The sequence below is a fragment of the Scomber japonicus genome, chromosome 15 (genome assembly GCF_027409825.1).
Source record: "Scomber japonicus isolate fScoJap1 chromosome 15, fScoJap1.pri, whole genome shotgun sequence".
NCBI classification, from domain to species: domain Eukaryota; kingdom Metazoa; phylum Chordata; class Actinopteri; order Scombriformes; family Scombridae; genus Scomber; species Scomber japonicus.
The window spans coordinates 4,147,432-4,160,707 of NC_070592.1; the positions used below are offsets into that span (position 1 = coordinate 4,147,432).

The 13,276-nt window shown below is 35.9% G+C and overlaps 1 protein-coding gene across 1 annotated transcript in view; it reads left to right on the forward strand.

The window, feature by feature from the left end:
* LOC128374602 (uncharacterized) overlaps window positions 1–10,107 on the forward strand; it is a 105,599-nt gene extending 95,492 nt beyond the window's left edge. Inside the window, exons 8-14 of the mRNA XM_053334847.1 lie at window positions 4,149–4,421; window positions 4,655–4,945; window positions 5,163–5,447; window positions 8,597–8,710; window positions 9,223–9,243; window positions 9,423–9,485; window positions 9,890–10,107. Of these exons, the coding sequence (XP_053190822.1) occupies window positions 4,149–4,421; window positions 4,655–4,945; window positions 5,163–5,447; window positions 8,597–8,710; window positions 9,223–9,243; window positions 9,423–9,485; window positions 9,890–10,107 (1,265 nt within the window). The remainder of the gene's footprint in view (window positions 1–4,148; window positions 4,422–4,654; window positions 4,946–5,162; window positions 5,448–8,596; window positions 8,711–9,222; window positions 9,244–9,422; window positions 9,486–9,889) is intronic.
* The last annotated feature ends 3,169 nt before the right edge of the window (window positions 10,108–13,276 follow it).

The following is a 13,276-nucleotide window of genomic DNA, read 5'->3' on the forward strand; positions in this document are numbered from 1 at the left end:
GTTGAGACCTGGTTAAACATAACTACTGGTGTAGCAACATTGATATAGATTTGTCCTCCAACCTATCATTTTTATTAGTCAGTCAGACAAAACAGGAGTGGAGGAGGAATTACAGCCATTTTCCATTTTCTCTGCAAAGTTTGTATGTCATGACATTGACCTGGCTGGATTTACATCATTAGAATATCTTGCTCTTGAGCTCAAAGCAGAATTATCAGTGCTCATTACTACATATCCCATGACCTGAACATTCATGTGAACAAAAAGAGTGACTCCAAAGTTCTGGAGCTTGTAAATCTGCTGGACAGTTTGGAACTCACTCAACATGTAATGAAGGCGCTTATCACCATGGTAACACTTCAGATCTAGTAATCACAAAAGGGTTGAATGTTGATCATGTGTCAGTACCTGAGCTACCAATCTGTGATCATCACTGTTATTTGATGCCAACCTAACCTTATCCAAGCCTAAAAGGGAACTTTTAGGAGAGATTCCCAGATGACAAGACTGAAATAATATTCTCTAATATTATGACATCACTTAAGCCATATAGCTTTGAGAATTTCAACAATGCATTACTATCTGCCTTAAAAACTGTTGCTCCACCAAAAGCTAAAAAGAGGTTTACTGACAGAATCTCCCCATGGTTAGACATTAACAGTGTTAATGAGATCAAGAGAATGTGTTGGACAGCTGAAAGAAAATGGAGAAAAACAAGACGGCATGTATCAAAGCAGTACGTCTGGCCAGAAAGGATTATTTTTAAAGGGTTATTAAGAAAGTATGAATATGTATAATATGTGAAGAGCTCACATTATTCATTAATAACATCAATTAGAGCCAGTATTGCCACTGATGTAAAACTTGAAATTCCTGTAAAAATGATATAACCATGGGAAGATTCACCTGTATTACATTAATGAGCTTTACAAGAACATTAGTGACTGTAACTCTTCTACCTCATGAATTATACTTACAGCATTTTGTAAGTAGGTGTTTGACTGTGTCCATATCTTGATCATAAATATATCACTTTGAACAGACATCATTCAAGATGCTTAAAATAGCTGATGTTACACTTTTACTAAAAAACAACCTAGATAGTAACCGATATCCAACCTTTCATTTATTTATTAAGATACATGAAAAGATAGTTTCAGTGCTAATAAACTCATTTCTTAAGGAAAATGATATCTTGTAGGAATATCAATCAGGCTTTAGATCAAACCACAGCACTGAAACTTCTCTTACTAAAATTAAAACTTGTCTTCTTAGACCTAAGCACAGCTAAGAACCAAATGATGATGCAGCCAATTCTGGCAATAAATAAATGGTTGAGAAATAATTTCTTAAAGTTAAATGAGGACAAAACTGAAATCTTTCTATTCTGCCCAAAACAATAAATTTACTGTAGGTTTAAATAGGTGATTTTATCTGTTCCTGGTAGGTTTTCTAAAATCCAAACATTTTATCCTATCTATACAACTTTATATACAGACAGACAGATATTTATTGGTACTGCTACAACACAGTGAAAGTCAGTTTGTAGCTTCTCAGCAAAAAATAAAAAAAATGGAGACATCAACATTGAAACACATTTAAAACAATACCAAGTTTCTGCCTGTGGGTGCTAGAGAACCTTTTAAACTGACGTGAATGTATTCAAAGCCAAATGTTGAATAAATTTATTTTCTTTTTAGTTGTACCAGTGGTAGAAAGTGTAGTACTGATGATGACATTGTTTAAGTGAATTTCCAGTTTATCAGTCTATCAAATCGATGCTAAATGTTTTTAAATGTGCTCTGTATGAATAAACTGACACATTAATTTTGAGTATTGAACTGTGCCTGAAAACAAATATCACATATCACATGTTCAGCTGACTTGCAGTGGGCTAAAAGACTCATGTCACACAAACAGTGAATTGAAATTAATGAATTAGAAGTGAACAAATTGAACTTTTTGAACATTTGTAAATTATGGATCCTTAAAATAACTGAGTGTATATAAATATGCACATACAGTCGATGGGTCCGACAGTTCCTCTTTTAATTGTTAAACAGTAAAATGCAGCACTGCTGCCATCATGTGGTCAGGAGATGGTAGCGCACAAAACAGCTAAAAGTGAATATTAGACTTGAATGAGAGTATTGGTGCAACAGTCAATTTCAAACAAAGCTGCCCCTTTTAATCAGTTACTCTTATTTGCTGTTCTTCCTATTTGTTCAGATGGAAACATGAAGGAACTTTTAGTTCTTAGGTTAATTTGTAAATTTAATCTCACTGGGACTATCTGGTCACGATAATCTTGACTGTGTGTCATCTACTTAAAAAAAAAAAGGTCAGCTGCTGAGGTCAACCATACCTAACGAACGAACATGCTGAAAGTAAGTATAGTTCTAGACAGTTTTTGTTATACTTAATTCCGGATATGTAGTTGAATTTCCAAAATTCAATCCAAAAATGTACACCTTTGCCAAAATGATAAATACAATAAATGCCTTTGTCGGTCGCTATTGAGACATAATGGTTAAAAGTAGATGATCGGCTTCTATTCAGCTTCAGCAGTCTGAGTTAGTCATATCAAGTGATATCTGACACATTTACTGTCTTTTTAGCATCAAATTCCCTCTTAGTGTTTACTGTTGAGCTGTGGTGGAAGTAAAGTAACAAAAAGGGGGACTTTGGCACTAAAAACACTCTAACTTTGAAGAAGACTTGATTTGACTCTTTTGGACGCCTTAAGCGTCATATTTGCTTCAGATTGAATGTTTAAATATATTTTTGCAAAGACGGATTATGAAGGGATCTTCTAATGGTCAGAATGAACAGGAGGAATGATTACTGCAATATTACTGCACTTAATATTAATTTGGGCTCCTGACTGACAATTATTGTATCTGAACAGAATTGTATCATAGAATAAAAATTGCTAGAAGTTGTAAATTTGGAAATGATATGAACGGTACTTTATGTTCCTACGTTACTAGCTGCACCTGAATGCACCGTTGTAAACCGGAGAAACATGGAGCAGTTCGTTACCGCGGGGTCAAAACACCGTCCAACACTCGGTTACTCTGAATTTTAAACCGTCAATGGAGTCCACTTTGTGTCAAAGATGTATCTCATCACAGCTTTCGTCCTTTTGGGGACGGGACTGATAGTAAACGGCGGTAAGAGAGAGGTTTTTACACATTAATGCGACTCGGGTTGAAAGTGAAAGTAAAAATTGTCACAGTCGTGACGCCTTTGTAATGATCAGATTTCTATTGATTATTCGAGTTTAACTTATTTATTTAAAATGTAATATACTATTCTTCCATAACCCTATTACATCAAATCAAAAATTAAGTAACTATTATAAAATCTTTAGTAACTTATCGTCTGTGTGTGTAACATGTCGTCAGTGTGTGTCGATGTAACATGGTGGTGGTGTGATCTTAGTATGGGCACGAGTTGGATTATATTTCTATTTCAGATACTGAAAAAAAATACTGTAAAGACATCATCATACCCATAAATGACAATTATTTTAGTTATGGATTCACCTGTACATTATTGACTCAAACAATTGTTCCCTTTTTTAAATTATAAAAGTTCAAGGGGTGTTCTCAACGTGATGATCAAAAGTCCACAACCTGAAAAAAAGAGGAAAAATGTACTGGCAGCCTACATAAAAGAAAGAAACGGGATCAGATAACCACAGAAAGTTTCACATTTGTACCTCAACAGAAAACTGAAACAATTAGGTGATTATCAAAAAGTGTTTAATGTGGTTCAATAATGTAGCATAAATAATGTAATACAAATTTCAACTTGTATCTTCTTTTATTTTTAATATATGGAGCCTTAAAAAAGAGTCCTGACATGAAAATGGATGGTTAACTTTTGCCATTAACAAGAAGATTTTAGTGAGTACATTGTATAAATAATGTACAATAATGATAAATGATAATGTTCTAATACAACTTCAGGGCCTGTGTCAAGTCACTGGCCCCTAGAATCATCCTAACCTTTCCCCCCACTTATGGCGCCCATACATGTGGCTAAATATTGTGATTATATTGTGCTTTAAGTCAGATCTGCTGGAGTTTATCTGCCTTGTCTGTAAACATGTCTGTCTGTCTTTCTCTCTCTGTGACTCTCAGAGAAACACTCCCTCATGTACATCTACACCGCCCTCTCCAAACCTGTCGGACTTCCGGGCATCCATGAGTTCACAGCTATGGGTCTGCTTGACGGGAGGATGATTGACTACTATGACAGTGATGTCCAGAAAAAAGTTCCCAAGCAGAACTGGATGGAAGAGAGTCTTCCTGCAGACTACTGGGAGAAAGGCACACAGTCCCGCCAAAGCAAGCAGCAGTGGTTCAAAGTCAACATCGACATCCTGAAGAAACGAATGAATCAGAATGACGATGGTAAGATCCATGAAATGTGTTAGACTGGAAACACTTTTTGATGTAATTAACACTATGAAATTTGTGTAAACTGTAATACCTTGTATAGATAAATGCTCTGACAAAAATGAAGATGTTTTATTTTTCCTTAAGTGAGGAACAAGTGATAACTTCTAATGTGTTTGAAGGAAACTTTTTGCATGTTTCTATGCCCTCATTCTTTTGTCATTTATTTCACTGTCACTCCTCTTTAGATCTCCATGTTCTTCAGTGGATGGTCGGCTGTGAGGGTGAAACAGAGCCTGATGGCACATTAAAGTTTGTCCATGGTGTTTACATGTACAGCTATGACGGACAAGACTTCCTGGCCTTTGACGTTGCCTTCTCAGTGTGGGTTGCTGCCACTAATGAAGCAGTCCCAACCAAGAAAAAGTGGGATGATGTCCAGGTCCTAAAAGAATACACCAAAGGCTACCTGGAATATGAGTGTACAGATTGGTTGAGCAAGTTCATGACATACGGGGAAAAACAGCTCAAAAAAGCCCGTATGTATATTTATATCAAGTATTAGATATTATATAGGGAATAAAGTATAGAATAGACAATAGACATTATAGAAGTGGAATCCTTTTTAATCCACTTAGGGTTTTACGTTTTTATTTGTCTTATGAAGATGGTATCTACATTATCATGTGTGGTTTTAACATAATGTATTATAGCCACCATGCAAACAGTAACCAACCTAACATTTTCTCTTTCCAGCTCCACCAGATGTGCACGTGTTTGCTAAGAAAATCAGAATTGAGACAAACCTCATGTTGAGTTGCCTGGCCACAGGTTTCTATGCAAAAGACATCATCCTTAACATCAGAAGGAACGGCCGCATTGTGACTAGAGAGGACGGGTTGATCTCCTCAGGCGTTCGTCCAAATGGAGACGACACCTTCCAGAGAAGAGACCGTGTGGAGATTTTAAAGAGTGACATTTCTTCATTCACATGTGAAGTCATTCACAAAGCATCTGGTGTATCTGTTGAGAAGGTTTGGGGTAAGAAACTTTCTTATTTCAGTTTGAAGTTGGTCAACAAAGTTGATTGGGGCAAAACTGCAAATGGTTAGATAATCAGACAAGCCAAACATCAGAGAAAATTAGATTGATTGTATTAAATCAAATCATTATTTAAGGGTCAGTGACATATAAGGGTTGGACAGATGAGAAATTCAAAAATGTCTTAGTTTGAAAAGCAGCATCAGGTTCATTAATTTATTTTCCTGTACATAATCAGAGTTAAAATACTGCTTACACCAACGGGACACTGGGTTGCATCAATGGATGTAACCAGTATTTTTCATAAAAATCTGATACGCTGCCTGACCATGTTCCTTCTGCAGTCAAACGCCATTGATTGTTGAAGAAATGGACACTCAAAATCAAATATGACAGTCAGCAAGGTTCAGTGAACTTGGGTTTTCATGTTATTTCAGTGTAGAGATCTAACAACAAAAAATTATTAGGATATTATATTTTAAATCTAGTCAAGAAACAATCATTGCAATTTCATTTTATAAATGAGCCCATTTCTTTTAATGCAAATTCTGTGATTTTTACAACTCAACATTTTACAATAATGGTATTTCATGGTATGGTGGTAATTGGTAATTGGTAATTTCATGGTAATTTGGTAATGGTAATTTCATCTTAAAATTGAACTTCTGTTGTATCATAAAAAACAGAAAAAAATCACACGAGAACAACAACTCATACAGTAAGTCAACTAATAACGTGTCTTCTTTTCTAATACAGTTGATAATTATTTAATCTGACAATAATAACTTTGAATAACATATCTTTTAAAGATGTGTCTGGGCAGAGAGAGAGAAAGAGAGCGCTGGAACTGGTTCCAGTCCTCCGTTGTGAGTTCAGAGGTTCTGGCTCAGAGATGATGTTATAATATTATAAAGGGGTCCGGTAGTTGAGGCCAAGTGAAGACATTCTTCCTACCCAGCTGTTTCATGCTGCATGCAGCAGCATTCACACATGCTCTGTGACAAGGAACTTTTTCCTTGTTAGAAAATGGCATCTAATGGAGAAAATCAGTTTTATTTATTTAGTGGTATTGTTTTAGTTTTCTTTATATTAGTAATGAAATAGCAGAAGTGTAAATCATTTTACCACGTAGATGCTATGTTTGAGTAACATTTCTCATTTCAATTAATTATTGGATTTTTAGGTATATTAAAGCTACTGTACATGTTCAAAAGTAGGTTTTTATGATACATAAGTATCATAAACTAATGATATCTAACAGAATTAGCATAATAAACTACTGATATTTGACAAAATTGACAGAAAGCCTTTTAATAGGACTCAAAGGATGTAAGCAGATATATGATTTTGACATTTCATTATAAAATCAAATTTAAGACTAGTGTAAGCACATGGCTTTGAAATGTAATTGGTAAAGTAAATATTCATTTTAATGAATTCTTATAAATTAACAATGTTTTCCAAGGTTACACCATGAGACAAATAAACTGAGCAAACCTGACTAAGTCCAAAACACATCAGCTTATGAGTAATTGTTAAGAGCTTCTAACCTTTTCATGGAGCAGTTGTGATCATCAGGGGTCATTCTCTGTAAAACCACTATATGGTCAACAAAATGGTCTTGTAAATGGTGGTTACACTTTGAAACACTTCATGTGGTCCACTTGACTTGACATGATTCCCCAAAATATTTAGAACAATTGTATTCCGTTAACCTTTATTTAATATGAAAGAGTCATAATGTAAGATTATGTCAAACTAGTTGATATGGTGTTTTACTGAGAATTTGAGCAATTTTAAGCAAGTGTAATTTTGATGGTTACACCTCTGGGACATTTTTGCCATAATCCTGTAATATATTCTCTCTAAATGGATTAAAAACAGAAATGTAATACTTGATCCACAATAAATTAATATGTGCAAGCTACTTATGCATTTATTTTCAAATGTTAACCCCTTTAAATTTGACTAAACCACAGGGACACAAATAAAGTCTCATGCCATTGCACCGTAAAGTCCGTGTAAAGTAAGAATAAATATGTGTTCTGAGTTTGACATACCACAGAAAAGTGTGTTGTTAACCACCCTGCCAAATTTGAATGATTAAAAAAATCGCCAAATATATGAAATTAGGCTTCAAAGTTGTGTAAAAGTCAGCCTCTTTCTCTGCTCCCAAACGCTGAAACCCCGCCCCCTACCAAGTGTGTCCTGTCAATCAAAGTCACCACCTCTACCAGAAACATGGAGCTACGTCTGAGAGCTTTCTGCTGCTAACTCAGCTGCTAGCTCGGCAGCTAACTCAGCTAACTGTAGACTGTAGTAGTAGTAGTGTGTACTGAATGTATTTATACCTCTACAGCAGCAGGGGCGGGTTTATGCTAATCACTAAATCCTGAACACAGAAATCTTGAAACACAGTTTGTGAAGCCGAGCTCCACAATTCAAATCTAAATGGTTGAAATGCTTTTTACACCTTTTTTAGAAAGGTCTTTAAAGACCGTGTAAAGTGAATTCAGACATTTTCTTCTAAACACATTAAATAGGTCATAAATGTATGTGTCATATTGGAGCAGACCTTTTTCTATTATCTCAGGGTGTAATGCAGTAAGAGTCTGCCTCCAATGCTGCTGACTGTCAAGTTACTTCATCAGGAGGAGATTATTATATTCAAAATGTGTTCGAATGCTTTATTGAAGATGGGGTGGATTCATTCACTGCATCTTAGTAGAGAGAGAAGAAACACAACATGAACTGACGAGAACCCAGTTTTTTCAATTTTAGACATTTTTGTAAGAATTGTCTTACATCGTGTTCAGATGTTTGTCTTTATTGAAGATGGGATGGATTCATTGTTAGCATCACAGTTAGTAGCTACAAGAGAAAAAACACAACATTAACTGGCAAGAACACAGTTTTTTAAATCTTGGACGTTTTTGTGAGTATCGTCTTTGAATCTTGACATAGTTTTCAAAGTTCATGTTATTTTGTGTTATTAAATGGCATTTTATCACTTCTATCACATTATCACTGATTATCACATCTACATTTGGTTACCATGCATCAACACTGAGAGTCACATGAAGCTAAATATTAATGATGTTAAAAGTGAACTGAATGTGAAACTAATATAAATGTTTTCTGTGTTTTAGATCACACAGTCGCTGGAGAAAACAATCTCATTATTATAGCGATTGTGTTCCAGTTGGTCCTTGTCATAGTCGTGGCTGCACAACTGCTGCTGCTGTATAAAAGAAAGATAATCGGTAGGTACAATAATCATTGTGTCTTTTCAACAATAGGATGCCAGTGGAATGGAATATATCTTTCCAAAATTTAGTGTATATCCTTTTTTAAAAGAAAATGCAGAAACATTTAATTCCTCAGAAGAACTAGCTCTATGATGAAAAGAAACTGATTCTTGTATGTTTTTAGCAAGTCCTAAGTTAGTCCTCAAAAATCGGTTCAATTGGGTTTATATCATGGTCACAGTATTCGGTTCGGTTTGATTTATGTTGTACTTTTCTGGGGGTAACATTTAATTTCTCATGTTTTTAGACTGGATGACTCTGTTTTTCTGCGTCAATTAAAAAAAAAAAAAAGCACATTGATTTATTTATAGCTGCTGCACATCTCTTGTTCAAATGGACCGATTTGCCTCACAATGCTAAAATTACAACAAGCCAACTCTAAAATAAAACATTCCACCCCGAGTTATGTTTAATAATAACTAATTATTATTAACTAATTAATGTGTTATTGTTGTCTTTGTTCACAGGAGGACCAAAACCTGACAAAGGTAACAGCTTACAGCTTTGGTAGGACTTTCTTAGCTTACAGGATAAGACTGGTGGTAAATATATTTCTTATTGTCCAACAAGGAAAACGTCTGTGGGTCTGAAGACGTTAATCTTAAAACATTTAAATTTTAAAAAATTAAAACATTTTTTTAAGTAATTAAGTAATGTTGTCTTGTAGAAGCAAAACTCCAGCCTCAGTCTGGCTTTAACGCTCTGCCTCCACGAGGTCATGACATCACACGTAAGCTCTGAGTCAGGCAGATCGCTAATTTAGCTTCTCTGACCAAGAAATGTAAAAGGCACTCTGATTTGTTTTTCTTACTGTATCTGACTCCACAAATAAAAACAGGGCACAACACCAAAAAGATTAAAAACAGCAGTTAAAACACTAAAAAACTCTGTTTAAAATATTGTGATTTAGAACAGACCCAAAAGCATTGGTGGCGATAACACCATGTAAAATCCTCCACTGAAGGTCACCAGTCTGCTTTTTTAGGAGGTCTGTAGAGAGTCCTCCATTGTGGACTCCATCCCCTCAGTCTGTCAGTCTATAGAGTAGGTGCTCTAGGGCTCTAGTGCTCAGAGGACCACTGAGCTCTGTAGATCCCCTGCTGCACTGTAGGCGAAGGATCCTCTCCTTTACAGAGAGCTTCTGCCTCCAGAGCTCCAGCCTTCTCTGCTGCAGCCGGCCAAAACGCACCCCCAGCACAGAGCTCACGACCTGGGCATCAGTGATCGCCGGACCCGCTGTGTCCACTAGATGCTTTAAAAAGAACTGCCCAGGCATGGCACTGCTGCAAACATCCAGTCTGCCACCACAAATTAAAGGCTCCAACAGCCAGTGCAGAGAGTCAGACTCCTGAATATTTTTCCAATTATAAAGTGCAAAGGATTTAAAAACCCTGATAAAATGGAGGCATCCCACTTTAATTTTTTAAAATCGGTTATAATATAATATATAATAAAGCAGCATCCAGTCCCAGGTTATTGACATGCCTGAGTATGCCGCTAGCTACATCCTTCCACACTAAATCAGAAGACCCTGTTAGATACCTCTGAACAAACTGTATCCTGAAGGTGGCTGTTGTACTGGCCAGGTGGACAAGGCCATGCCACCCCTCATCTCTAGATAAAAACAGAACTGACTGTGGCCGCCAATGTAGTAAATCCCGGAAAAAAAATCACCACTTTTTCTTGGATCTTTTTCTTGGTCCACAGCAGAGAGGTTACAAGGTTGTTGAAAACTAGCACTCTTCCTCTGTACGACATCTGGGAGTGGAGTCATCTCCTCTTAGATAATTTTGTCTTAACGTTCTCTATAATATTCTCCCAGTTATTTATTTTTTTACCACACGTTTCATTACCTAGATAGATGCTGAAATAATTTAGGCTCTGAGAGCCTGAGGTCTCTTTTCCATGTCAGGCTTTCAGGGAGAACAGGGAGGCCCTCACACCACTCACTGAGAGAAAATGCCTCACTCTTTCCCCAGTTCACCCTCCCAGCCAACACAACAAAAAAACTGTCAATAATACTAGCTACTGTATCTTGCTGATCTTTTATAAAAATCAACAACATTATCAGCATTGGCAGATAAAACCACATTTCTAGTAAAACCAGGTAAAAACAGACCTTGAACACCTTAAACGTATTTTGTGATGGAGGGGTTCCAGGGAGAGTGCAGAGAACAGGAGTTCTCAGGCCAGTTTTTTCTTAGCCATTAGATGGCAGACCAGAGCATAGTCAGAGACTAATATATATATATATATATAAATATAAGGCAGCATGTAGCTTGTGTACAGTTAGGGGGCACTCAAGCTGGGCGTGGGTCTCCTTAGAGACCTGAAGCAGTCCACTACAGATTTCCTCAAACACCATAATCCACTCTGTGATGTTGAAGGTTTAAGATAACAGGAAGCCCACCCTGCACTGAGTACTAGGACTTGTAAGAATAAAACATACAGTGCATCTGGAAAGTATTCACACACTTCCCCCACATTTTGTTATTTTACAGCCTTATTCCAAAATGGATTAAATTCCTTTTTTTCTTCTCATCAATCTACACACAATACACCATAATGAAAAAGCGAAAAAAAAGAAAGAAATTCTTCCAAATTTATTAAAAATGAAAAACTGAAATATCGCATGTACATAAGTATTCACACCCTTTACTCATTAGTCATTATGGGGTATTGTGTGTAGATTGATGAGGAAAAAAGGAATTTAATCCATTTTGGAATAAGGCTGTAACATAACAAAATGTGGGGGGAAGGGAAGGGGTGTGAATATTTTCCAGATGCACTGTAAACCTGTTTGAGTCTAGCTATTTCTTCTTCTGGCCCCATTTACATACTAAAATCAACCAATATACTGAATAAAATGTAAATCAGTGACTTTCCCATCATTATGAATAAATTTGTTAACTTTTTACATTATTGGCAAAAAGTTATATTATTGGCTTATTACATTAAAAAATGGGCAAAATTCTGCCATTATTACGTTATTGGCTTCTACATAGATGAATCTACATTTTGTGCTCTTGTGAGTATTTCTGGCAGCAGGACTGTGTGTGCAGGGTTGAGTTAAAATAAACAGTGTGTGTTCATACTGATGATTAAAGATGTCAGTTAGTGCAGCGATGTGACTCACTGATCATGTTAACAAATATCTTGATGTATTTTCTTGTCTTCACAGGGTCTTTGCAGAAGTTATTTTAGCTCCACAGGCCCTGGTAAGCATTTTTGATTTACTGATTGAAAGCTGCAGCACACAGGTTCATACTTTTCAGTTTCATCAGTTAGATCAGTTTGTTGTTGAGTTTACTGTTTTCCTGCCAACCTATTAGTTAATCCTGCTCACACTGGAAAGTCTGTATAAGTAACACTTCTGTTAATTCTTGTAGGCAACGGCTGAACCTCTGTTGAGCATCTCTCTATGAAACCGTCTGAAGTCTGAGATGACCAACTCACCAGGAATAAAAAAAACATTAGCACTGGGAAGGGGGTATAAAGTGAAAAGGGAAGTTTGAAAAACCAGAATACACATCGAATTGACCAAAGCTTCAAATTATTATCACATATTGCACACGTGTTTTCCCCCAGAAACATTGTTAAATTAGGAACTGGATCTTTTAATTTTTTACTTGTATTTAAAACATCTGATTTGCCCACAAGGATCACAACACACAATGAATTGTGGCATGTAAATATATGTATATCAGCCTTCATTGAGTGTGAATTTTGACATTTATTTTTGTGAAGTATAGCTAACAATATGGCTGATAATTCTTGGAATACAAATGACTAGCCATAGGATGATGCTATATATTATTTTATTAAAGATATTAAAAGGACACCTTTTAAATTCTAGTCTTCCCTCTTTAATTGGTTAACTTGTGTAATGTTACTTTTTCCCCCGCTGTTGTATTTTGGCTATGGTGGTTTGTGTAGCCAAAACTGTTTTTTCTATATTAAAAATGGATCAACATCTACATGGCTAGGTTTTATTTACTTTTCTCCTTTCTTCATAAAAGAAACAGCCTTACATGATGAAGCATACAATTGCTGTACAGCTTAAGTGACCCCTACCCCTACTGTGCAAAGAAAACAAATACACACCACAACTTAAAACAGTTCAACACAATCCCAAAAGTGATTAAACTAAATGATAGTCAAATACTTGAACACAGAAATTAATTAATGGAGCATGCAATGATACAATTCAACACAATAATTGAATATGCAGAACAAACACAATCAGCAATAACAACATCCTGCCATGAGACATTTTCAGAGAAAAAGCTGTAAAAAGTGACTGTACACTACCTACTCAAACAGTCACCTTGGTGGTGTGCAGACTGAGTTTTATATTTTTCTCAATGATTTCACACAACCCAGAAAAAATGAAACAATGTGTCTGTGCAACTACATATTTACAGTATGAATTGTGGTCTATATATTTTTTGTGCGGCTGATTTTAATTTTTGTATCATTAGGCCACCATACAAATTAAGCGGCGCTTTCACACCACTAGTT